At 48.7% G+C, this 25,983-nt stretch overlaps 5 protein-coding genes across 5 annotated transcripts; 3 read left to right on the top strand and 2 right to left on the bottom strand.

Annotated features, from left to right (window-relative positions):
- Positions 1 to 2,419: 2,419 nt before the first annotated feature.
- Positions 2,420 to 6,876, bottom strand: EMWEY_00012730 (kinesin motor domain-containing protein, putative; the record flags this gene model as incomplete). The annotated part of the gene is made up of 2 exons (XM_013479139.1): positions 2,420 to 6,463; positions 6,784 to 6,876. The coding sequence occupies 2 exons, from the start codon at positions 6,874 to 6,876 to the stop codon at positions 2,420 to 2,422; spliced, it is 4,137 nt and encodes a 1,378-aa protein (XP_013334593.1).
- Positions 6,877 to 9,238: 2,362 nt separating this feature from the next.
- Positions 9,239 to 9,466, top strand: EMWEY_00012740 (hypothetical protein; the record flags this gene model as incomplete). The annotated part of the gene is made up of 1 exon (XM_013479140.1): positions 9,239 to 9,466. One exon carries the CDS (start codon positions 9,239 to 9,241, stop codon positions 9,464 to 9,466), a length of 228 nt encoding a protein of 75 aa, XP_013334594.1.
- Positions 9,467 to 14,861: 5,395 nt separating this feature from the next.
- Positions 14,862 to 18,681, bottom strand: EMWEY_00012750 (troponin C, putative; the record flags this gene model as incomplete). The annotated part of the gene is made up of 3 exons (XM_013479141.1): positions 14,862 to 16,181; positions 16,309 to 16,385; positions 16,638 to 18,681. The coding sequence occupies 3 exons, from the start codon at positions 18,679 to 18,681 to the stop codon at positions 14,862 to 14,864; spliced, it is 3,441 nt and encodes a 1,146-aa protein (XP_013334595.1).
- A 1,194-nt stretch (positions 18,682 to 19,875) lies between these two features.
- On the top strand, positions 19,876 to 22,272 carry EMWEY_00012760 (hypothetical protein, conserved; the record flags this gene model as incomplete). Its single annotated transcript, XM_013479142.1, has 6 exons — positions 19,876 to 19,883; positions 20,169 to 20,260; positions 20,464 to 20,641; positions 20,850 to 21,003; positions 21,629 to 21,718; positions 22,030 to 22,272. The coding sequence occupies 6 exons, from the start codon at positions 19,876 to 19,878 to the stop codon at positions 22,270 to 22,272; spliced, it is 765 nt and encodes a 254-aa protein (XP_013334596.1).
- A 1,855-nt stretch (positions 22,273 to 24,127) lies between these two features.
- Positions 24,128 to 25,659, top strand: EMWEY_00012770 (SAG family member; the record flags this gene model as incomplete). Its single annotated transcript, XM_013479143.1, has 5 exons — positions 24,128 to 24,242; positions 24,433 to 24,584; positions 24,687 to 25,099; positions 25,182 to 25,298; positions 25,512 to 25,659. 5 exons carry the CDS (start codon positions 24,128 to 24,130, stop codon positions 25,657 to 25,659), a joined length of 945 nt encoding a protein of 314 aa, XP_013334597.1.
- Positions 25,660 to 25,983: the final 324 nt, after the last annotated feature.

Below are 25,983 nucleotides of genomic sequence, written 5' to 3' on the forward strand. Positions count from 1 at the left end.
TAAAAAAAAAAAAAAAAAAAAAAAAAAAAAAAAAAAAAAAAAAAAAAAAAAAAATTGAATTTACCTTGATGTGGATGAATAATAAGTATAATTTGATATATTTTCATAAGTAATGAAAATGCGACATCAAATAATTCGAATTTAATTTCATTAGACCAAATATTTATTATAAAATTCATTATATTTAAATATAAACGTATATATGCTGATGATACTATTGTACCTACACCTCCACCACCTATACGATTTCCTAATAATAATCCTTTTGTTGCTGCTGTTGTTGTTGTTGTTGCTGTTGTTGTTGCTGTTGTTGTTGTTGCTGCTGTTGTTGATGATGGTGGTGGTGGGGAGGGTTGCTGTTGTTGGTGTTGGTGTTGTTGTTGGGTTGCGGTTGTTGTTAGGTCGGAAGAGGGATGTATAGTTATGCTAGATGCTGGGGATATATCATGCTGATGCTGTTGCTGCTGCTGATGCTGCTGCTGTTGCTGTTGCTGTTGCTGTTGCTGTTGCTGTTGCTGCAGTTGTTGCTGTAAATCTTGAAGTAACTCGACTGGGACATTATATTTAGCAGCAAGAGAAGAAAGAGGATTGTTGTCGGGATTAGAAGGGAGACGCAACACACCTTCTGCTGCTGTTGATGATACACCATGTGCAGCAGCAAATGCTGCTGTTGTTCCTCCTAATGGTGCTGCTGGTGCTGATGCAGATGTTGGTGCTGCTGCACCCACCTCCATTGTTCCAGCAGGTTATCATCAGCTTGCCCGTTTTAATAAGAGGGCAGCAGCGCTAAACAGCAGCTTATCAACTGTCTTGCTGCTGCTTATGCTGCTGCTGATGGTAATGCTTGTGCTGCTGATGGTTGTGCTGCTGCTGCATGCTAACAGCATCGGAAACAAGGGGTGTGGGGCCCCACGCTGTCCAAAGATAGGCAGCAAGCAAACGTCTTCGTCCTAAATAAGGAGAAAGACAGTCAGCTGCTTGCTGCTGTAACCTGCCGCTGCTGCTGCTGCTGCTGCAGTTCGAGGCCCCGATGAGGTCCTGCTGCCGCTGCTGCCGCTGCTGCTCTTACTGCCTGCCGATGAGGCATACGCTGCAGTGAGAAGAAGAAGATCTCTTCTTTTTCCCTTAAGAAATCATTTTCCTGTAGAGCCGCCCATGCTGCATGCATAGCAGCTGCAGCTGGAGAGGGGGGCCCCCTTGACGTGGGGGGCCCTCACGACAAGGGGGGCCTGCGCTGTAGGAACAGCAACAGCAGCAGGAAAGATTCCCCTCATGTATAAATAATTTATTATTATTAATTTCATTAATTAATATAATTAAAAATGTATTTATTACACCCTTACTGAAGGGCGTCACAGGCAGCTTGCTGCTGCCTGCTGCTGCATGAGCAGCAGCAGCAGCAGGAAAGACTGCTCTCCTAGCTTGACTGCTAGTACAGCAGCAACCCAAAAAAAACAGCAGCAGCAGCAGCAATAGCTTTAGCAGAAACAACTCGCAGCCGCCGTAGCACCAACAGTCGCAGCCAATAGTAACAGACAACAGCAGAAGCAATCGTTGCAGCAACCACAGTGGTAGCAGCAACAACCATAGCAGCAACAGCAACAACAATAGCAGCAGCAGCAGCAACTGTAGCGGCAGCAACAATAGTAGCAGTAGCAGCAACTGTAGCATCAAGAACAATAACAGCAACAGCAGCAACTGTAGCATCAAGAACAATAACAGCAACAGCAGCAACTGTAGCAGCAACAACAATAGCAGCAAGAAGCAAGAACAGTAGGGTCACAAATAAGAACAACAGCAGTAACAACAACAGCAGCGGCAATAACAATAGCAGCATTAGCAGCAGCAATAGCAGCGCTAGCAGAAACAGCAGCGCCAGCAGCAACAAAAACAGTAGCAGAAACAACCATTAAGAAGAAAAAAGACAAAAAGGAGCTTTGTTCTTCTTGCATGCAAACTGCATCAAATGTTGCTACAATGGTGCTGCTGCATGCAGTCCCAAACCCCCTTGTCTAAGGAGCAAAAATAGAGAGGGCCCCCACTGGGGGCCCCCTAGGGGGCCCCCAAGAGACCTCACAACAGCGCAGCTGCGGCAGCGCAACAAGGTATGCATGATACATGCTTCTTTGCCTGCTGCTGCTGCTGCAATTGCTGCTGCTGAAGCTTCTGGTGCTGCTGCAGCTGCTGCAGCAGCTGGTGCAGCAGCAGCACGCAGAGCTACCAAGATAAAGCAACATTCAAAAACGCCATTCAAAAGGCATGGCTGCAGCAGCTGCTGCTGTTGCAGCAGCTGTTGCTGCTGCAGTAGTTGTTATTATTACTGCTGTAGCTGTTGCTGCTGCAGTTGCAGCTGTTGCTGCTGCAGTAGTTGTTACTATTACTGCTGTTGGTATTGCTGCAGCAGCACAGGGTAGGCCTCCTAGTAGTAGCCATACCTTCCTGCACTACTATAGCAGGCCTCCGCTCCAGAAGCAGCAGCAGCAGCTGCTGCTGCTGCAGGAGCAGCAGGAAGAGGAGTGTGGGGTATTGATTTTTCCCTGAAGCTGCAAAGGCTTCCACTGCGCCAAACCCTTGCTGCTGGTGGCGGTGCTGCTGCTACAAGATTACTGCTGCTGTTGCTGCAGTAGGGGAGGGGATCTAACAACTGTCGTGGCATATAAGGGCTAAGATCTCTTGCTGCTTCAGCATGCGCTGCTGCTGCTGGTGCTGTCGGTGTCCCTTCCTGCATGTCAGGGACAGAAGGAGGAGTGTAAGAAGCGCTGCGTCTCTGGGCATTGCCCCACGAGCGCAACAACATCTGCTGTTGTTGCTGCTGCTGCTGCTGTTGGTACCCAGTGGGGGTGCAGTGAAGGGGGGCCCCTCCAACTCCCTGGCCGCCTCCGAAGGGCACTGCAGGGGCGCTAGGCATGAAGTTACCCTCTGGGTGGCCCCTCGGAAGCCTTGCTGCAGCAGCATATTCATCGAACTGTGGTTTGCTGCTGACTGGTGCTGCTGCTGCTGCTGCCCTCATGCTCTGCTCCTTACGGTAGGTGGATGACGGGGGATAGACCCACGAGGAGGCCCCCACTGCAGCACCTCCGGCAGCAGCAGCAAAAGGAGGAGAACTCTCAAACCCTAAGTCCATTTGCTGCTGTAGATTCGTGCTGCTGTCTGCTGCACGAGGATGTCTAGAGAGGGGGCCCCTAGGTAGGGGGGGAACCCCTGAAGGGGGGCCCCCGGGATGGGGGACCCCACGAGAGATGGTGGGAATGGGAGGGGCCCCCTGGTACTTAGGTCTAAGAGGAGGCAATCCTGCAGGTGAGGATAACCAAGGAGACACATCCTCAAGACTCCTGTGCTGCTGCTGCTGCTGCTGCTGCTGCCGGTGGTGGTGCGGCGGCAGCATATCTATATGCCTTAAGGCTGTGCCTGGAGGAATATCTCTGAAGGGCACAGATTGGCTCTCATGCTGCTGCTTCTGCTGCTGCAGATACTGCTGCTGCAGCTGCTGTTGCTGCAGCTGCTGCAGCTGTTGGTGGTGAGGTGCATAGGGCGGAGAGCATCCCAAAAGCGACGCGCTGCTGCCAACGTGCTGCTGCAAGGTATGCTTGTGCTGCTGCTGCTGCTGCTGCTGCTGGGGGTATTCGGTCCAAGAAGCAACTGTTCCTGTTGCTGTTGTGTTTTGAACCGTTTGCCACAACTCCGGTTGCTGCTGCTGTTGTTGCAGCTGATGCTGCAGTTGTTGCTGCATTTGCTGCTGTGGCAGCATTCGCTGTTGCTGCTGCTGCTGCTGCTGAAGCACCCAAGGGTCTGCTGCTGCCTCTGCAACAACATTGCTGCTGCAAGTGCTTGTCTTGGTGCTTGTACGAGTGGAGAAGGTGCCTGCTGAGTGTTCTCGCTGCAGCAGCAGCAGAAGCTGTTGTTGCTGCTGCAGTTGCTGCTGCCTCTCTAGGGAACCCTGTGAACGTCGAACTACACGGGGTAGAGACATACGCAGATTTGGGCTGCTGTTGTTGTGCTCGTGCTGCTGCTGTTGCTGCTGCTGTTGCTGCTGTTCCCATGAAGGTAAACCATGTGTGGTTTCCCAATGCGTTGGAGACTTCCAGCTGCTGCTTCTGTTGCTGCTGCTTCTGTTGCTGTTGATGCTGCTGCTGCTTCTGTTGTTACATATGTTGTTGCTGCTGCTGCTGCTGCCGGTCCCTTCATATGGCCGCAGCGGCACCAGGTGTGCTCCCTGCTGCTGCTGCTGCAGCTGACTGTTCGAGGGAGAAGCTTGCACAGACCTACTTTTAATTTCCTGTATGCATGCTGTTAGGTGCAGCCGCTGCTGCTCCAGCTCGCGGTGCTCCTGCAGCAGCTGCTGATGTAGCTGCTGCTGCCTGTACAGCTGAGCTGCTGTTGCTGATGTTTTGCTGGGATCAGCCAAGCCGTCTTCTGTAAGACTATCGAAGGATTGCTGCTGCTGCTGCTGCTGCTGCAGCAACAGCATCTCTTCCTCCTCCTCTTCCTTCCCTTCTGCTTCTTCTGTCAGGTCTTCTGCTGCTGCTGCTGCAGGTTCTGCAGTATCTGCAAATTCATCTGCTGCAGCTGCTGGCGCCGCTATTGCAGCAAGAGGGTCAGGGGAGACAACATCACTTGGCTGCTGTTGCTGTTGCTGTTGCTGTTGCTGTTGCTGCTGCTGTTGTTGCATAACGAGTTGTTCTGTAGTTATCTTGTGCTGCTGCTTTAGTCTTTCGTGCTCTGCCAATAGGCGCTCTATTTTAAGCTGCTGCGTCTCCAGCTGCTGCTGCTGCATTTGCTGCAGTAGTTGCTGTTGCAGCAAGTGATTGAGCAGCTTCTCAGATGCCACGGTGCTGTCTTCCTTGTATGGCTGCTGTTGCGGCTGCGGCTGCTGCTGCTGCTGCTGCTGCTGCTGTTGCGAATGCTGCTGCGGCTGCTGCTGTTGCTGCTGTTGCGGCTGCTGCTGCTGCTGCTGCTGCTGCGGCGGCGGCGGCGGCGGCTGCACGTTCGGTTTTTCAACATCGAATTGGCTTTCCAGTGGCTCCTCTTCTGTCTCTTGCTGCAGTTCTGGCTCAAGCTGCTCTGTTTGCTGCTGTTGTTGCAGCAGCTGCTCCTCCTCTTCCTTAACCTCTGGTTGTAGAATTTCCTCCTGCAGGCTTTGCTGTTGCTGCTCTTCCTGCTGCTGCATGTTGCTGCTGTTGCTGCTGCCTTCGAATGGGGGATACGCGGGCTCCAGTTCTTCTGTTATCACGCTACTAATCTCCTCCTCCTCTGGTGCTGCTGCTGCTGGCTTCGTTGTTGTTGCTGCTGCTGTTGCTTCCGTTGTTTCTGCTGCTGGTGCTATTGGGCGGCATCCAATGGACTCCTCTAGGGGTGAAACAGCAGCACCAGTGGCCGTGGCAGCAGTTGCTGCCGCAGCAGCTGCTGCAGCCGCAGCAGCAGCAGCTGCTGCTGCTCTAGGTGTGGTGGCCCGGTTGTCCTCGAACGTGTCGCAGCAACAGCAGAAGTCCTCATTGTTGCTTGCATTCTGCTGCTGCTGCTGATGTTGCTGCTTCTGCTGCTGCTGCTGCTGCTGCTGTTTTTCATCGCGTGCAGCAGCTGCAGCAGCAACAACTGCAGCAGCTGCAGCAGCAGCTGCTGCTGCTGCTGCAGTTGCAGCATTGTGTTCACCTCCAGCTGGCTGAGGCTCCCAGGAGTTTCTGTTGGTTATCTCGTGCTGCTGCAGATTTCTCCATATAGGGAAGGAGTCCCTTATGGACAACTCTTGCTGCTGCTGCTGTTGTTGTTGTGCAGCTGCAGCAAGGAGCATTCGCTGAGTCTGACTCGTAGGACTGGCCGGCACTGCTGTTGCTGCAGCGGCTGCAAGAGCTGCAGCAGCAGCTGCTGCTGCAGTGTCTAGACAGCCCGTGGGGAGTGTTCTCTCTCCGCATGCAGTGCATCTTTGGGGTGTCGGCTGCAGCAGCGGAGTACACTTAGTTCTGTCTTTATATTTAGGCAGCATAAACTGACTAGAGGGACAAGAAATAGAGCGACGCATGCCGCCTCCTGATGCTGCTGCTGCTGCTGCAGCAGCAGCAGGGCAGCATATTCGTTGAGGGTAGGGGTGTGCAGATAGTGCTGCAGCAGCTGCTGCTGCTGCTGTTTGTGTTGTTAATCCAGTTGCTGCTGCTCCTCCTTGAGTAGAGCAGCAAATCTCCGTTATTGTCTCTTCTTCTTCCTCCCCTTCATTATCACATCTCTTTTGTCTTTGCTGCTGCTGCTGATTTCTTCGTAGCTGCAGCTGCAGCTGCTTGTTGGTGCTGTTGCTACCACTGCTGCGTCCGCTGCTGCTGCTGCTGCCATTTTCCTGCAGCAAATCCCTTAATACCTTTGCTTCCTTCTTTAGTGTCTGCAGCAAACTCGGTGTATCCGTAAGCTGATTAGGCCTAGCAGAGAGACGAACAGCCTTTGCTCTTACTGCTAATCTTAATGTAGCAAGTGTCTCCTTTAGGCATAAAGAAGAAGGAGACACTGTGCATATAAATGTAGTAAAACAACCACCACCTAATGATTCTTGTAATAAACGTGTTAATGCAGATGAACGGAAGGAGACAGATGCGCCCTCCTGCATGCATGCACACATATAAATAAATAAATGTATAAATGAATATACGTAGGTATAAGCATGAATATTAAAATCCCTACTAACGGATAAACAGGTGATGGCTAGCTAACTAGATAGCGACCTAGCTAGACATACTTGCAGCAACATCAACAGCAGCAACATCAACAGCAGCAGAAGCAGGAGCAGCAGAAATATCTTACAGTATTAAGCTGTTGTATACAGAGAATAAGAGCAGACAAACTACGATTGATTGCGCCCATCTCCTCTAAATGTCCCCTCGCTAAATTCTTCATACTATCACAACGCTCATTACCTACAAACAAAAATAAATAACAATTGTTATAAGAAAAATAAGTATTTAGGGAAGGAAAGAAGGGTATTTATATAAGGAAAGGGAAGGGATATAATAATAATAATAATAATAATAATAATAATAATAATGTAAAAGGAAAAGGCAAAAGAAGAAAAAAAGGAAAAAGGAAGAAAAAAGAAGGAAAAAGGAAGAAAGAAGAAAATAAATAAATAAGAAAATATACCTGCTAGATCGATAAGATTAAGTCTTGCAGGTCTAAATAGAGTAGGAGCATCTCCTTTATTTCCTCCTTCTCCTGCTGCTCCTCCTTGCTGCTGCTGATTAAGTCTTAATTCAACCTGAAAAACTGCATGACTTCTGCTGCTGCTTGGATTTTTTTGTGTCGCTCGAAATGCTCGATAAAAAGTTCCACGTAATAATAAATGCAACAATTCTTCACTCGATTGGACCTCAAATAGTTGTAAACCCTAAAAAAAAAATAAATAAATAAATTAATTAATTAATTAAATTAAATAAATAAATTAAATAAATATAAATATATCAGAGGAAGGAAGACAGATAAAATGATATACAGAGGTAGGTAGAGAAATACAGAGAAATAAAAAGGGAAAAGCAAGATAGAGAAAAAGACAAAATGAAACCCTAAACCCTAAACCCTAAACCCTAAACCCTTTTACGTACCTGTACAACAGTGGCGGTTGGATTCGTTGGGCTCCTCACGATATTTAAAGGTGTTGCTTTTGCCATTGGATCCTTCGCAGCAAACAAAACACAAAAAAACGATCACCATTTGCTGCTGCTGCTGTTGTTGTTGCTGCTGCTTTGCTTATCTGACTGCTAATCCTATTTGCTGTCGGTCCTACTACTACAGCTGCTGCTGCACTTGCTGCTGCTGCTGCTGCACTTGCTGCTGCTGCTGCTGCAGCAATAGAAGCTTACGGCAAGTAGATCGACGAGTTTATCATTATAGACTTGAACATAAGAAGCATAAATCTTAACTTGTGAAGAACTCCCTTCTCCATAACGACTCCTTACTCTGCAGCAGACACAATACACTCATCTTTGCTGCTGCTGCTGCTGCTGCTGTTGCTTTGTTGTTGTTCGTGTTGCTACTGTTTTTGGTGGTGGTTTTGCTCCTGCTCTTGTTGCTGTCTGTGTAGTTGTTGCTCTGTTACTGTTATTTTCTTCTTGCTGCTATTGCTGCTGGTGCTGCTGCTGTAGCTGCTGTTGCTGCTGCTGCTCTTGCTGCTGCTGCTGCTGCTGCTTACAATTCTACGATCCTCTCGCATGCTCTTGGTATAATGCCACAAGATTGGGATTTAAGGAGGGCGGGGATTCGGCTGTAAGAAAACACACAAATACAATTTATACACCATCTAGGGTTTAGGGTTTAGGGTTTAGGGTTTATTATATTTATTATGTATTATGTATTATACATAATTTACACGTAATAATACATTATAACATATAATTACGTATAATATATCATTATATGTACATGATTATTTATACATTATATATTATACATAATAATACATTATATATTATTAATTATAAATTAAATAATAAAATAATAAATAATAAATAATACATGAATATTTTATCTTATCATTAATACACATTAACATAATTACTGTTAATAAATATTATATATAAAATAATAAAATAATAAACTAAATAATATAAACATATTATTTATTATAAATATAAATATAAATACAAATATAAATAATAAATATAAATATAAATGCAAACAATAAAGGTAATTAAATATAAATATAATTACAAACAATACAATACATATAAATATAAAAAATGAATAAAAACAATAAATATAAATATATAAATATATAAATATAATTAATTAAATAATTATAAATAAATAAATAAGTTAATTAAATAAATAAATAAATAAATAAATACTTACGTGGTAGCTTGTGCAAGTTTTTTTTGTATATGTTTAAGTTTGGTAAGATTATTATGCGGAGAATTGAATACTTTATTATAATTATAATTATTAATATTATTATTAATATTATTAATATTATTATTAATATTATTATTAATATTATTAATATTATTATTAATATTATTATAATCATAAGATGTACATTTATGTATAAAATCAGGACCTAGCATAGTATATGTTTTTCCTGTACCTGTTTGCCCATGAGTAAATATAGATACACTATATCCATTAAGTACATGTTGTATAGATTGCTCAATAGGTTGCCATATATTATATTGTGTACAATTAGGAGGAAATACACCATCTACATTAAATATATATTTATTTCCTTTCTTTATATCCTCTACTTTTATTCTTTTATTATTATTATTTAATGAATATACACAACAAGAAGAAGATAACTCATTTCCTTGTAAAGGACGGATACGTACATATGTACGGATACGACCACGGATACAAGGAGGAGAAGAAGGAGGAGGAGGAGGAGGGAGAGGAGGAGAAGAAGGAGGAGGAGAAGAAGAAGAAGAAGAAGAAGAAGGAGGAGAAGAAGAAGAAGAGGAAGAAGAAGAAGAAGAGGAAGAAGATGATGATGAATCCATAGATATATATTTATATTTATTTCTTCTATTTATATATTTTATTTATTTTATTTATTTATTTTATTTATTTATTTATTTATTTTATTTGTCTTGTTTTGTCTTGTTTTGTTTAGTAAGAGGGAGGAAGGAAGGAAGGTAGAGACAGGGAAAGGAAAGGAGACAGATAAAAGGAGACAGATATATATCTATATAGGATATATAGATATCTTTATCTGTCTCCTTTTATATACATATATCTCCTTATATATAAATATAAATATAAATATATATCTTATATAGAAAAAGACAGATAAGGAGACACCAAGAAGAGGAGACACAAGAAACAGAAGAGACAGTAAAGAAAAAAGAGATATATAAAGATGTATAAAAGGAGACAGTAATAGATTATATTAAGAGGGACACTTATAATATATAGGCAGAGGCACTCCTATAGGAGATAAGCCCGCCAAGACGTCTATAAACCCTAAACCCTAAACCCTAAACCCTCGATAGGGGTAACCCTCAGAGGAGGGCAACAAACACTAAAACAGTTGCTGTCTATAGGGAGAGACAACAACAAATTAAAACACTTTAATTGCGACAAAATCCTTTAAGAAGGAGATACTAAATAGCTGCTGCTGCTGCTGCTTGTTGCTGCTGCTGCTGCTGCTGTTGTTGCTGTTGCTGTTGCTGCTGCATAGAGACAGCAAAGATTGTATATACTAAGGAGAAGGTCCTGTCTTAAGAGACAGGAATGTAAGCAATTTATAAAAAAGAAGAAGAAGGGATATTCAGCAAAAGATCTCCCCTCGCCATCGAATGCTGCCGCTGCTGCTGCTCCTGCTGCTGATGCTGCTGCTCCTGCTGCTGATGCTCCTGCTGAGGAGCAGCAGCAATCCTTCAATATGTAAGACGGCAACACAAGGACAAGGGTGATTCTTCTTTCTTATTGTCAACAAACACCAACTAAATAATGCAGCAACAGCAGCTGCTGCTGCTGCTGCTCCTGCTGCAGCCAACCAGCTGCACTGCTGCCGACTCGCAGCAGCAGCAGCAGCAGCAGTCGGAGGCAGTCGATCGATATGGGCTTTCCTTCTTCCCTCCCTTACAGCCAAAAACGCTTCTCCTTCAGAGTTTGCATTCATAAATACATCTTTAAAACCTAAAGATACACCCGAATATGCGTAACTGCAGCAGCAGCAGCAACAGGAGCAGCAGCAACAGCAGCCGCCGTATCGGCGGTCTTGCCGCCTCGGTGAGCACAGAGCTGGCGGGTAGGCGGTAAGGAGGCTTCTGTTGTTTTACTTAAACTATTTATAAATAATAATAAATAAAAATATATAAAATATACAATAAATATAAACAATTTAAATAACTATTCCCTTTTTTCTCTCTTTTCTTTATATAGGGGGTGCAGGCCTCAACAACGAGCTGCCGACGAAAGTCATACACAGCACCGCTGCTGCGCTCCACTGGTCTGCTGCAGCTAAATGCCCTTTATTTGACTTTACTGAATTATACTTTCTTCTTTTTTATTTTTTGTCTATTTTTATTGTCTTTTGTGCTTTAATTTAATGTATTTTTACATTAAAAGACCCCCGTAGTTACCCGTTATAGCTATACACACACACACACCCTACAGATACACCGCCAACGACCGCCAACTACACCACTAGAAGATAAAGAAATGCTCATATTTATAGTTTACTATTTACTTATTTATGTATTTTAAACAAATGATGAATACACGAGGGTTTGCATGGGCTCATAGAAGGCACCAGGTGTATTAAACACCTGAATTCATTAAGTACAACAACTATAATAATATGGCACTGCCAATAAAAAGATAAAGAATACCCAAACAAATCCTCCTGCCTGTGGGTCCCCACAGGCAGCAAAAATATAAACATAAGTAAAGAGAGGGTTGCCAGTTACACTGCTGCTGTTGCTGCTGCTATTGCATCTGTTGCTGTTGCTACATCAGGTGCTGCTGCTGATATATCTGGTGCTGCCGCTGCACCAGCTGCAGCAGCAGCAGCTGCTGCTGCTGCTGCTACTGTGGGCCCTGGTGAGGGCGGCATATTTGCTTAGAGGAATCATTCAAGACAGCAGCAGCGAAGCTTCTTAGTACTCAGTCTGTATATAAGATGTAAGTACACCTGGAGATGTAGTTTAATGGCGGTTGTCGCCCTTCACTTCTTTCGTAGCTTCGGATATTTAATTGCCTTTTTCCTGCACAAATGAAAACAAATCACCCCGGATTTCTAGGGTTTAGGGTTTAGGGTTTAGGGTTTAGTGCTTAGGGTTTAGGGTTTAGGGTTTACGTACTTGACAGTTTTTCTCGCCTTGACTTTTTCGAGGTATTCTGTTAAAGTTAATTTTTTCTCTGGTCCATCATATTTCCTTTCATCTTCTCCAAATATTGCTTGAATCTCCTAAACACTCATTTAGGGTTTTGAGGGTTTAGGGTTTAGGGTTTTCGCATTAGGCTTTAGTAGTTGATAGACACCATATTAGAGTTAGAAGAAAATATTAGCCTCCCTAAACACCTCTTGCAAAGAACCCCAAGAGATTTTCCTCTAAAGCCCAGACCCTAAACCCTAAACAGCAAACCCTAAGCCCTAAACCCTCACTTGGTCTAGGAGCTCTCTTCCGAATCGAACGAAGAGGATTTGAAGGGTTTGCTCGACGCTGATTTCTCCCTTGAGGTCTTTATCGTACATGAGGAACTGCACAACGTGAAAGAAGTTGCGGGGCTCAAGCCCTGAAACAGCAGCAGCAGCAACAGCAGCAGCAACAGCAGCGACAGCAGCAGCAGCAACGGCAGCAACAACACCAGCAGCAGGTACAGCAGCAGCAGCACCAACAGCAACAACGAAAGCAAAAGTCACAAAGCGATCCACTTGCTCCTCCCCGCAGTACGTAGAACAGCAGCAGCAAAAGCAGCAGCAGGTACAACAGCAGCAGCAACAACAGCAGCAGCAGGTACAACAGCAGCAGCAGTAACAGGACTTCCTAGCAGGGCTCGCAACCCCAATAACCCCATTAGTTTGCAAGAGAGGCAAACCATATGGCTGTTGTTCGAAACAAATATTAACTAGGGTTTAGGGTTTAGGGTTTAGAGTTTTCTCGCCCGTAAGATCGCCCGTCCCCCTTTGATAGAGTGTTAAGAATTCCCCCCAACTTATAAACCCATCGAGGTCTTCGTCTACCTCCCATAGCATGACCTCCACTTCTTGCTGCAGCAACGGCAGCAGCAGCAACAGCAACAATAGCAGCAGTAACAAGAATTGCTGCAGTGTGGGGTTGTGCCCCAAAGAACTGCAAATACGGGTGGGAGACAGAGCCACTGCAGCAGCAGCGGCAGCCGCAGCACGCTGCTGCTGCTTCTCCTGCAGTGTTGAACAGTTGCTGCTGCTCAAGCGGTTCTGAAGCTGAATAAATGAGCTGCAACGCTCCTGCTGCGCAGCAGCAGCAGCAGCAGCAGCAGGCCCCGCGCTCCTGCTGCTGCTGCTGCTGCTGAACGCCCCATGTCTATTGGGTTTTCTCTGTTGTTGCATGTGCTGCTTCAGCCTTTATTAATGCCGAACAAAATGTCTCGATTAACGTCAACATTTATTAACTAAACAGCAGCAAACTGTAAGAACCTCCTAACCCTAAACCCTAAATCCTAAATCCTAAACCCTCGACCCTAGACGATCCAGTGACTCGTTGACCCCAAGCCTCGTCATTCCCAAGTATCGATCCCACGAGGCGATCCCGGGAGTCAATCCCATGAGACGATCCCAAGAGTCGATCAAAGGAATCGTTCCCGGGAGACGATCCTCCGCCGCCCGCTGCATGCAAAGGGGTAAAGTAGACTTGCCCGTGTTGCTTTATGGTGTAGACGAGTAAGGGTGGTAAGGATGTCATGAGGACTTAAGCGGCCGTCTCGGTCTGCATCTAATGCATGAAAGGCCCTCTTGAGTGCCTCTAACTCCACTTGGGTAGGGAGGTCAGGAGGGGGAGGGTTGCTGGTAGTGCTGCTAGGCATTCTCCTCTTCCCCTGCTGCTGTTCCTCCTCCTCCTCCTCCTGCAGCTGCTGCTGCTCCTGCTGCTTGTATTATTACTACTGCTACGCTTCAAAGAGCGGTTGCTATGCGGGTTGACGACGGAGCGCTACTTATAGATCACCTGAAGCCTCAAGACCCTTTGATACCTTTTAAAAACATTTTAATTTAATTTTTTATTTAAATTGAAACGTTAAAATAATTCGTTCTCTAGCCGTTATCTCTATGCAGCGCCGCCCTCGGGGCCCGCTGCGCTCGCAGCGGAGCAGCGGTTGGTGGGGGTCAGAGGGAGCCGTTTGAAGGATTTTCTTCGATAAATGCGATTAATTAATTCAAATTTAATTTAAAAAGAAGAAATTACGCATTTAACGGTTATTTATTGATGGTTTATTAACGGTTTGCACCGGCAGCCACCGCTGCGGCTACCGCTGCTCGCGCTGCTGCATGTTAGCATTTGCGGACACCGCAGTATAGAGGCTTTTCCATGAATGAATGCAAGCATGCAAACAGAAAATGTCACTATAATTAGGGCTTTTCAATGCTGCTACACAACCGGCTCATGAATAGTCAATGTGTACACGAAAGCAAGGGCGGCCCCACACCTAAGGTCACCTCCTTCTGTCTCCTCCCGAGCACACAAGAGTTCCCTCATACAACACAAGAGAAGAAGGTGGGGTTGTTGTGTTCTTCTCCCTATGCGGACAAACAACCCCTCCCTAAAGTCAATAAAACGGCAACTCGCTCCCCTGCTTGCTGCCTGCTGACAGGCACTCGCCCCCCTCCTGCAGCAGCAGCAGCCGCAGCAGGAGAGGCGGCTGCCAGCTGCTTATAAATAGGCACACTTTTGCAGACATTTCGCATAGCGTCAAAGTGCCTGCTTCAGGTGGCCGCCGCCTATCCGGGCAGAGGACATCCCTCGGCAACTAGCTAGACATACAGTTAGCTAAATCGATAGATAGATAGAAAACTAGATAGCTGTCCAACTAGCTAGCTACCCAAGTAACTAGCAGGCTAGCTAGCTGCCTGTTGTTGCTGTCGCTAGATGTTAGGCCAACATACACCCCAAACGCTAATGTTACGCTGTGCCCATTGAGGCGTACAGGCAGCACGCTGCGTCGCTGCTGCGTTGCTGCTACGTTGCGCATATGCAGCTGCTGTTTCTGCTCCTGCGTTGCTCTTACGTTGCTGTTGTGCTGCTGCTGTAGTGCTGTTGTAGCGCTGTTCTGCTGTTGTGCTGCTGCTCCCTAAAGCCTTCTAAAAGCAATTTGATTCTTTAACTTAATCAACCAAAATATAAAAAAAAAAAAGCAGCAACGCTGCATCTGCTGCTGCAGCTGCTGCTGCTGTTACTGCAGTCGTGCTTCTGCTGCTACATCTGCTGCTCCTGCTGCTGTTGTGGTTGTCCCTGCTGCTGTTGCTGTTGCTGCTGTTGTTGTTCCCCGTTTAATTCCTTAAAACGCAGCAGCAGCTCCTGTCTCCATTTCTGTAGCTCCTCTACTTTTGCTGCTAGGTGCCTATACACCTGAATCTCTTCAACAAACTCTAGCAACAAACGCGATGCTTCGAGTCTTATATACAATCCCCGACATACACCGGCAGCAGATGCTGAATATTCTGCTGCTGCTGCTGCTGCTGCTGCATCATCTGCGGCTGCTGCTTGTGTACCATCTGCTGCTGCTACCTGTGTGTCATCTGTTGTTCCTGTTGCTGCCGCTGCTGTACCCTCTGCTGCTGCCGCTGCTGTATCCCATGCTGCTGCCTCCGCTGTACCCTCTGCTGGTGCTGCTGCTGCATCCTCTGCTGCTGCCGCTGCATCCTCTGCTGCTGCCGAGAGAGCTTCTGCCTCCGGCCCAGTTGTTACCGCTGGTGCTGCTGCTGTCCCCCTGGCTGCTGTTGCTACTTTCCGCTCTGCTGCTGCTGCAACAGTTGCCGTCTCCCCCTTGCCTGTGGCTGCCAGCTTTGTCTCCTTCAGACAGCACGGCGCACTTAGTGCTGCCGCTGTTTCTGCTCCTGCTGGTCCTGCTGCTCTTGCTGCCGTTGCTTCTGCTGCTGCAGATTGGGGTGCTGCGCGAGCACTGTCTACTGACCTTCGGGTTTCCCCATCAAAGTGTCTGTTGCTTTTGCTTCTGCAGGCAACTTCGTCTGCAGGTTTCCCTTCCGCAGCAGCAGCAGCAAGCTGCTGCGCAGACAACGAGAGCAGCATTTCTGCACGCTCGAGGACAAGGTTACAAACAAGGACCTCAGCTTCTTGTGGCCCTGTGAGAGAACCCCTCTTATGTCTGCTGCTGCTGCTGCTGTTGCTTCTACGTGCAGCAAGAGATCCCCCGAGGGACGTAAATCCTCCGGGAAGCACGTTTGCTGCAGCAGCACAATACTGGCAGCAGCAGCAGCAACCTGCCCGTGCAGTCTGCTGCAGCAACAGTTCCCCATCCGAATCCTCCTGCAGAAGCTGTTGGTTCCAGGGGCCCCCAGGGGGCCCCCAGACACCTCCAGGTCGAAGGGTCTCCTGTCCTCTTATGGCTGGGTGCTGTTGCTGCTGCTGCCGCCGCCGCTCCCTCTGCTGGTGCGTGTACAGCAGTAGCAGCAACTTGCGGTCCGCCGGCCGCGGCGGCAGCGGCGGAAGCAGCAGAGGAGGGGGGAAGACAGCAGCAGCAGCTGCTGCTGCTGCTGATACATTTGGTGTTGCTCGCTGAAACCCACAGACACTCCGCATAAGAATCAGCAGCCCAATACAGCGAGCAAGCCTGCAGCAGAAGTACCACCAGCAGCACCTACGACAGCAACAGCAGCAGCAACAGCAGCAGGAGGAAATGCACCTTGGTATTGCAGAGGTCGAGGCACCATCGGGCCAGCAGCAAACCCGAACGAAAGACAATGCGGCATGCAAGCTCCGCTGCAGCAAATAGCAAGACACCCAGCAGCAGCTGCTGCAGCAAACACCTTTAAGAAAAGACAACTGCCGCTGCTGCAGCTGCTTCTCTCCACAGACTGTGGAGCTAAAGAGGCATGTAGCGGGCATTCGCGTAAACTCTGCTGCGCATGATAGTGCTGCTGCAGCAGCACGTCCTGAAGCAACTGCAGCAGCAGCAGGCGCAGCAGCGGCTGCTGCTGCTACTGCTGATGGTGAGATCCGATTACGACTTACCGTGTAGGTCTGCTGCAAGCCAGCGGGACTTCTCTGTGCGGGCCAAAGCCTCCAACGCGATCCTTGCTGCAGCTTCTGCAAGACAACGCGCTTTCTGCTGCAGCAGCAGCTGCTGCTGCTGCTGTCGCTTCTGCTTCTGTTGCTGCTGCTTCTGCTGTAGCAGCTGGTGCTGGTGCTGGTGCTGCTGCTCAGTGGGGTACGTCTGCTGCTGTTGCAAAAAGGCGAGTAGAGCGCCGCGGTGGTGGGCAGCAGCTTCGGCAGCAACAGCAGCAGCAACTCTCAGCAGCTCTGCAGCAAGCAGTAGCAAATCTCCCTCTAATGCAGCAGCTCCCCCTTCCCCCGCCCATTTAGCTGCGCGGTTCCATAGCTCACTCCATTCTGCGTCATCATCACTGCTCCTGCTGCTGCTGCTGCAGTTGCTCGGAGTGTGTGGGGTGTATGGGCCTCGCAAGGGGGGGCCCCTAACGCAGCAGCTGCCTTGGGCTATTGGGCCCCCCCCATCAGAGTCTTCTGCAGCAGGGGCAGCACTTGCTGCTGCAGTCGAACCATGCCCCTCCGTTCCTGCTGCCTCTAGGGAGGCAGCAGCAGCAGCAGCAGCAGCAGCAGCAGCAGTAGCAACAGCTGCAGGAGTAGTAGCAGCAGCACCGCTTGTTGCTGCTGCTGCAGCAGGTGCCTCCTGTGGCTTGGGGGTGGGTCTTGAATAAAAGGGAGGAATTGCAGTCTCTCCTTTTAAGCCTTGTTGCTGCTCTGGTGTTATTTCTACCGTTGCTGCTGTTCTTGCTCTTGCTGCTGCAGCTGCTGCAGCAGCAGCAGCTGCTGCTGCTGCTAAAGAGGGTGCTGCTGCCTCATGCAACACTGAAGGGGCCCCAATAGAGGGGCCCCCCGCGTAGAAGCCAGGGGGCAGCAAAGCAGCAGAAGACCGCAGCAGCCGCCGCAGCCACATAAAACTCAACTGGGAATTGTTGCTGCTGTCGATGCTGCTGCTGCTCCTGCTGCTGAGGACTCCCGTGTCTATGCTACTCGTGTTGCTGCTGCTGCTGCTGCTTCTGCTGCTGGGGCTGGCAAGACGCCCTGTTAAGAAGCTCACACCCTGCGGCGTGCTGCTCCTCCTTAGGTCCTGGTCAATCCAGCGTCTTTGCTGAGGCCGGTTCTGCTGCTGTTGCCGTTGCTGCTGTTGTTGCCGTTGTTGCTGCTCCTGCTGTTGCAGCTGCAGCTGGTGCTGTTGGTGCTGCTGCTGTTGCTGCTGTGAGTCATCTGAAAGAAAGTAGTAGGTCTCTGTTGTGTGTCCGCTGGTGTCTTCGCTAGGGCTGTCGTTGCTGCTGTTCCTGCTGCTGCTGCTTCTGTTGCTGCTGGCTACTCTTCCGTCTAATCCCCACCAGCTAATTCCCCCGTCTCGTAAAGAGGAGGCAGCAGCCGCTTCCGTTGCTGCTGCTGCCGTTGCTGTTGTTCTTGCTGCTGCTGCTGCTGTCCGTCTTGCTGTTTCTTCTGTAGGAAAGGCTGCTGCTGGCAGCAGGGAAGACAGCAGACGGGGGGGGCTGTCTGGCTCCAACAGCAGTCTCTCAGCGGCAACAGCAGCAGGAGCAGCAGGAGCAGACGCCTGTCTTAACTCTTGGGTGTTCGATAGGGACCGTGGGGGGACTCTTGAGGAGACAGCAGCTTCTCCGCTACTTCCTCCCTGCACTTGCAGCCGCCACCTGCTGTTGGTGCTGCTGCTGCTGCTGTTGCTGCTGCTGCTGCTGTCGTCCCTTTCAAGCGACGGGCTCGATGTGGCGCCTCGCGGACTGGTGCTGCTTTCAGAGCTTTGCTGCGGGTGCTGTTGCCGCTGGTGCTGTTGCTGCTGCTGCTGTTGCTGCTGCTGCTGCTGTTGATGCTTATCTGCGATCCCCACGAGCCTCGTAATCTGTGTGTCTCCTTTTATCTCTAAGAGGCGCTGCAGCAGCTGCATGCAAGGAGACAGCCCCACACCTTGAAGGGGGGGTTGAGCAGCGCCTGCTGCTGCAGGCTGCTCTGATGCCTTCTCTCCTTCCGGGAGCCCCTCATTCATAGCCAACAGAAGCATATAAACCCTAAACCCAAAAGCTAAACCCTAGGTTCCCCCTTAAACCACATTTCAAGCCCATGCGGCTCATGCACAAACAGCAGCAGTTGCTGCTGCTGCAGCTAATGCGCTTGCTGCGACAGGTGTAAGGGAATGCTGTCGGGGTACTTGTGCTGCTGCTGCTATACCACTTGCAGGAGTAGCAGCAGCAGCAGCAGCTGCTGCTGCGGCTGTTGCTCCTCCTCCTCCTCTTGCTGTGAGAGGAGATTCCGTTGTAAAAGCCCGTTCCCACCTCTACCTTTGGTAGGCCACCTCCATAAACCCTCAAAAGCCTCTGCTGCTGCTGCTGCTGCAGCTGTTGCTGATGCTGTCGTTGCTGCTGTTGCTGAGGATCGAGTGTGCTACAGGAAGATTTGCTGCTGCTACTGTTTCCGACAGGCTACAGACGTCTCCAGGCCTGGATAAGAAGGAAGTGTGGCTGCCACAAGTCTAGGGGCTGCTGCTGCTGATGCCGTTGCTGATGTTGCTGCTGTTGTTGTTGCTGCTGCGGCGGCGGCGAGCCGCCTGCTGCTGTTTGGGTTTGAGCCCTCAGGCAGCCGCAGTGCCGTCTCAATGACAAGAGAGTTACCAGTCTACAGCAGTCCTTTTGCTGCTGCTGCTTGTGCTGCTGCTTTTTTGTTGTTGTTGCTGCTGGTGGTGGTCTCGTGTCGCTGGACAGATTCGGCGGCAGCAGCCGCGTCAGTCGAGTGGTGCTGCTGTTTTCCAGGTAATCTGTAGGGGAATAAGAATGAATAAAAAGGCTAAAAAGCAAATCTCAGTAGCAAAAATAAGGTGTGCAGACACTTAAACACGAGCTGCTGTAGTGAAGAGTCAGCGCAGCTCGGCAAGGGTCCACTGCACTGTATGCGAAGCAGCACACCAAACCCTTTACCCTAAGCCCTAAACCCTAAACCATAATTCATACCTATATATTCAAAACTCTGAATTCATAAAGATAAATCTTCCTCCTCCTCGATAACTTATAACTGCCCCTGTCTTTGCGCCGTTTACCCGCGCCACAGGGCACTGTGGGGCCCCCAGCAGCGCGAGGTGTTGTTGTTGCTGCTGCTGCTGTTGTTGCAAATGTTTTAACTGAGGAAGTCCTTTATTGGGTTTTTGTTATCTATGGGGATCTGAAGTGCTTCCACACTTCGAAGGAAGATGAGCTGGTAGGCAGACACCTCCCAGCAGCATCAGCTGCTGCTGCTGTTGCTGCATTAACCGCCGCAGCAGTAGCAGCAACATCAGGAAGCAACAGCAGCAGCTCTGACTGCAGCTACAGCAGCAGCAGAAGCGGATGCGTATGCGCTCTGCCGGTGTGGTACAGCCGAATATCCCAAGCTAGAGCACATCAGGAGCAGCCACCAGAGCAGCAGCAACAGCAGCAGCAACAACAGCAACAATAGCAACAGCAGGAGCACCAGTATTCATGTTTGTATCTTTGTTGTCTTTAGGCTCTTCGGCAGTTCTTCTGCCCCCCAGGAGTCGCCAGCAGCGGAGAAGGGTTTGCCTGATCTGCCCCCAGGCCTCCAATCGCTACCTCCCCGTAGGACTTCAACAGCAGCAGTGGCAAAAAAAGTAGCAACAGCAGCAACAGCAGCAGTAGAAGTAGCAGTGGCAGCAGGTGTTGCTGCGAATGCAGTTGATTCTACAGAAGCAAGAACGAACTCAAAGGAATACGAGGCAACCTCGCAGCTGCTGCCCTGAGTGTTTAGGGTTTAGGGTTTATGGGTGCGTGTTGTGCTGCAGCACCTCCTCCTAGGGGATCGTCGATCCCATCAAAACCCTTCTCTGGTTTCTCCGATCCTCCCCCTGCTTCCTTTGTCTCTTCTTCTTCTGCTGCTGCCCCACAAAGAACCCCTGGTGTCTCCTTTTCCTTTGCTGCCCCTACAAAGGAGACAGATTACAATGCTGAGGATTTGTCCAAGTATACGTGCGTCCCATACGATTGCAGCTGCTGTTGCTGCTGCTGCTGCTGTGTATGCTGCTGACTCTTGGGCTTGTGTTGCAGTATTTGCTGCTGTATTGTTTGTCCGTGCTGATCCGGTTCCTGCATGCTGCCTCTACCACTACTACTACTACTACCACCACCACCACCATCACTGCTACTGCTGCTGCTGCTGCTGCTGCTGCAGGTCTCCTTACACTGAGAGTTCGGGTATAAGGGACGCGGAGTATGCAGCAGATTATATAAATAATAAAGAAGAGAAATCTTCTTTTTTAGACAGACACATTACTAATCCAAGACTACGCGGGTGTATAGACGGTGTTAAGATGGGCATGAAGATGGTCTGCTGCTGCTGCTGCTGCTGCATCTGCTGCTGCCTCTGCTGCTGTCTCCTTTTGTGTCTCCAGTGCTGTATCCGCTGCTGTCTCTGCTTCCGTCTCCTCACTCTACCTTTTACTTTCTTTTACTGTCTCTCTGCCTTCGTCTTTGCCTCCTTTGTCTCTTTTTTTGTGTTTTTCTTTGTTGCATCTGCCTCCCTTTTAGTGCTTACTTTTGTCTCCTGTTGCATATCTGTCTCCCCCTCTATCACCTCTGTCTTCTCTGTCCGCTTTGTCTCTTTTGTTGTTTCCTGTCCCTCCTCTCCATGTTTATTTGTCCCCTCTTATTTGTCTTGTGTTGGAAAATAAAGGGAGACACAAAACAAACGCACGGAGACGGAATATAAATGGAGACACAAAACAATATCCTCTTATCCATTGCCGCCTTTTCTGTGTCTGCTACATTTTTGTTTCCTTTTCTCCTTCCCCCTTCCCCAGGTCTGTTTTCGTTGCTTTTTTTTGTCTCATTTTCTCGTGTCTCGTGCCTCCTCTCATTCCTTTTCCCATTGTCTACTCATTCGCCTCCTGTCTGTTTTCCGTCTACTCCTCCTTATTTTTTCTTGCTGTCTCCTTTCCCTGTCTCATTTAGGGCTGCGCTGTCGGAGGTATCTTTGGGGGTATCACGGGGACATACGCGGCTATCACCAACAGAAACCTCCTCATTCTCCCCTTCTCTATGGTAATAACCCTAAACCCTAAACCCTAGCAGATACCTGCACTCTAAGCCCCTAGGCAAAGCCTCACAAACCCTCCCTTCAAGCCCTAACTCCCGGCAGAGTCAGCATCAGCTACAGCAACCTCCGCAGCAATAGCAGCAGCAACAACAACAGAAGCAGCAGCAGCAGCAAGGATGTGCTGCACGAAGGCTACAACCCCACCACTGAACACCACCACTGATTGCATGCAGACGCAATGAGGTGTCTGCATGCAGGACAGCATAATCTATTTAAATGAAAGTCAACATATTCATCTATTGTGTTACGCCTGCAGATTGGCGGCGCTCTCTCCTTCGGCTTCTTCTTAGGTTGTGGTATGATCATCCGCTGTCAAGAACCCAAACTCTCTCCCTCTAGGGGCCCCAGGGCCCCGGGGTGGGCCCGGGACTCTTGGGCAACTCGCAGTTTCTTGTTCGCGCCATCCCCAAGTTGTGGAGGGCTTGCATCCGCGTACTCTACCCCCCCATTGGTGACTCCTGTCTGCGCTAGGAACGGAGACAGGGAAACACAGCTCTAGCATGCGGTCTGTTGCATGCATAATGCATAATCGATTGACTGTCTATTTTTTCTTCAAAATTGCCGCTCAAAAATCTGTGATAGCTTTGTTACAATTCCTGCTGCTAATTAGCCGAGAAACAGGTGCTAGAAAGACGCATGCACCCCCGGGACTGTATGCATAGCCTTCGGGTGGCCAGCTGGCATTAGCAGCGGTAGCAGCTGCTGCTGGGGCTGATGCATGCTCAGACGCTTTTAGGGGAGTCACACCTAAGAGGAGGTTTTGGCGAAAGGACCATGAGAATAGGGCAAGGGCTAGACAGAAAAGCCCAGAGCTGTGGAGCGTGTGGCAAGACAACGGTTTTTGCGGCATGCGCTCGTTAGAAGAAGTTAGATTATTTATGCGAGCCGGCGAGTACTTTTGTTCCCTCTACCTGTTCACTCTGAATTATTGATAGGAAAGGAAGAGGAGAGGCAAACGGGAAGAAAAGTTCGTTCTCCGCACACAGATATACAACCTTCGTGTTTGTCAAGAGCTGCAAGAAGCTGTTGCTAGTGTTTCCTTGCGCTTACAGAAGGCGCTTAACAATTGCCTATAGGATTACTGTATGCCTCCTGTGGGACTCTGAGTGTGGGTACATGAGTGGTTGCAACTGAGGGGTAAATTAGTGTACTTGGTGCGTAAAAACGACGGACCGTCGCGAGGTGTAGGCGTCAAAATAGTGTTTCCCCCTCCAATATGTCAAATTATTCCTAAGATTGAGCTTTACACTCATTTTTAGTACAGTATCTTCCTGTGCACAGCGGCAAGATAGCTGTGGGGTGATAATACGGAGAAGAGGCAAAAATAGGTCTTGTATGGAGTTGTATATTGCTGCAAATCTTGTTGCAACCAAGCCAACAGCATTAGAATCAATTAAATGCATGCAATGACGCATTATACATTCTTAAAACACTTCCTTGGACCTCAATTTACAATCTGTATACAATCGGAAACATGCATTATGCCAACTTTAGACAGAGCATGCTACATAGGCCCTGGTCAATCCTAAGTCGGCAGGCACACCAGTAGTAACGAGGCGAAGGAGGGGCTCTGAGAGAGCATGGGGGGCATCTGATGGGGAACTCTTTGTTGAATTGTTTTTGAACATCTTATTATCGATGGCCGGCTGCATTGTTTGACCGCTCTGTTCTTGTTACCCCGTATAATGGAGGTAACCGACTGGGGGAACACTAGGTGAGGCCGTCCCAATATTCAGGCTAGCAAACTTCGTGACATCCACGCAGTCTTTTTCACTAAAGTTTTAATAAATTCATTTAGAAAGACAGAAAACAAGCTGCCTTGCAGCGGATCAACAATATCGTGTCTAAGAGGCGCCGCGCACCGATGGTGTCCAGTTAAAGGGACGAACAAAAACAGCATGTAACAAATCAAATATGGGTAGACCAATGCAAAATATGTTAGGAAGAACACAACACAGCCCATCCCATAGTGCTTTGCACCATTCTCCTGTACTAGCCAATAATTGCCACGAAGACCTCGTTGCGCCCTAAGTGGCAACATGAACCGCCGCCTTCTTGCCCGTCCAGCGGCATATTTCATGAGCTCATTAGCATCAATAATTAAATAGGAGCCATTGCTTTATAACCAATCAAAGATTATTGTCATTATTGTCATTATTGTCTACCTTTGATTAGAAGAGCTGCGCTGTTGGCGCGAGCCACGAGCCTGTAGGGCATGCAGCTTACGGCGTCCCCCGGCGACAGGCAGACCAGATCACGTCACTATTACACTCAACTTCCTTTTGAATTTGTTGTGCCACCTATGTCTTTTAAAACTCCTCCCTTTATTGAATGTTGGCAACCTTTAGGCAGAAATGGGGTCTCGCGAATTTCTCTACGCTACTGGTGTAGTCCTGCTGCTTTTAGGAAGGGCCCCAGTGCCCACACAAGCTGCTTCTGGCCAACCTCCCTCTTATTCCCAAGTCCTTGGTGAGCTTCTAATTTCGTCGTCTTTGTGTTGTAAAAACCGTTGACGCTCTTCAGCGGATATGGGTGATGCTTCTTTGGCGAGGTCACCGGTCTCGGCACCAAGGTCCATGATCTAGTTACGTCGGTGGCACTGTGAATTGGGCTGTAAATTGTGAGTGTTACAAGCATATGGTGCATCTTAATGATTCAGGTGACACGGGAGCATGCCTTCCCGAAATAAACAAGGCCCGCGAGCTCGCTGGCCTCACCAGCTTCGCTCAGGCGACAGCGACGGATGGTGGCCAACTTCCTCTCGATAGTGCATATCAGCTTTGGAGGATCCCATGTGACCCTTTGGTGCCAGTGGGTCCCACAGCTGTGTCCTGTACTCTCCCTTTCAGCTCGATGTATGACTCCCAAGTACAACTCCTGGAAATGGCACTCCATGTTTCTGTTTTGCTACAGGCTGAAGAACAGTTCAAGGGTTCTAATGAGTTGTTATACAAAACCGCGTTTGCCGCTTTCGAGGTGTCCCCGGATACTCCCAATTGCACCGAAGCAGTCGACCACTGGAACGCTGCTTTTACGAATTTCCAAGAGTATGTTCTGCCCCCACCCAACGACATGAGCACGAAGTTGTACAGCAACCGAGACAACATCTCGTTCGTTGCCGTGTATAACCCTGCGAAGACCGCAACCGCGGATTGCCGTGTGTTCACGTGCACACGAACTACTCCCGCGTCTTCTGTGGCCGGCGATAGCAACTCCAACCCTGCTAAAACCGAGGACAGCTCGAGCAGCCTGATATGCTTGACGACACCGGATATACTGACCCTCAACGGCCCGGCCCCTTTTACGTACGTTTACATTCTTAAGCGGTATGCAGGTGAACAGCCAGAGGGGCCTCGCAGCAAACTTGTGAACAGGATGTTGCAAATTTTGCTTATCGTTGGTGCGCAGGCAAGAAGAATGGGAAAAAATAAAAGCCGCCTTCGCTCGAGCCGGGTCTGCCGGGAAAACCATGTTTAACGAAATACTCATTGCAGCAACGATTCTTCTCGGCCTAGTGGCTTCATGGTGAGAATCGTCACCAACCAACCAACACCCAAAGCTACGGGTGGAACTCCGACGACACAAGATTCAGCTCCTTGATCATGCCGCTACTCGGTGGTGTCTCCACAGCAGCACCCACGTCTGACTGCACTACACTGCTTTTGAGAATTCTTTCCAGTGTGGGCCTTTGGGCGCGTCCCCTGAACCAGTTTGTTTAGGGGGGGCTCTGTTTTACAGGAAGGCTACACCCGTCTTGGCAAGGGCCAGTTACGTGAAAATGTTGTTGCTTTTGCCCCTTGGGTTCTGTATTTTAGTAACTTTAGCTGCTTCTGTAGTGGGGGAGGGTGTTTATATCTTTAATGAAGGGGGAGAAAAGGACAACTGACGCACAACTGGGATGCCTGACTTTCAATTTAAAGCGTTTTTATTATGTTGCGAAATTTAATCGGCAGTCGTCAGCCTGTGCTGACCAGGCAATCGCTGAGCATTCAAAGGTCTTCCCATTGGGTAGAGGGAGGACTAAATTGCTTCCTTTCTCCCGTAGCAGAAGCCAACAGATCGCCAAAGTCCATTTTGTGGGCAATCACGCCTACAATTTGACTGTTAAATTCGACAAATAGTTGAAGGCCTGCGGCACTTCGGAGACTTAAGGCATCTAAGTGTCCTTCGCCACTATTTTTTATTCCTCTGACTCATTAGGAATCTTTAA

The sequence above is a fragment of the Eimeria maxima genome, genomic scaffold (assembly GCF_000499605.1).
Source record: "Eimeria maxima Weybridge genomic scaffold, Emw_scaff93, whole genome shotgun sequence".
Taxonomy (NCBI): domain Eukaryota; phylum Apicomplexa; class Conoidasida; order Eucoccidiorida; family Eimeriidae; genus Eimeria; species Eimeria maxima.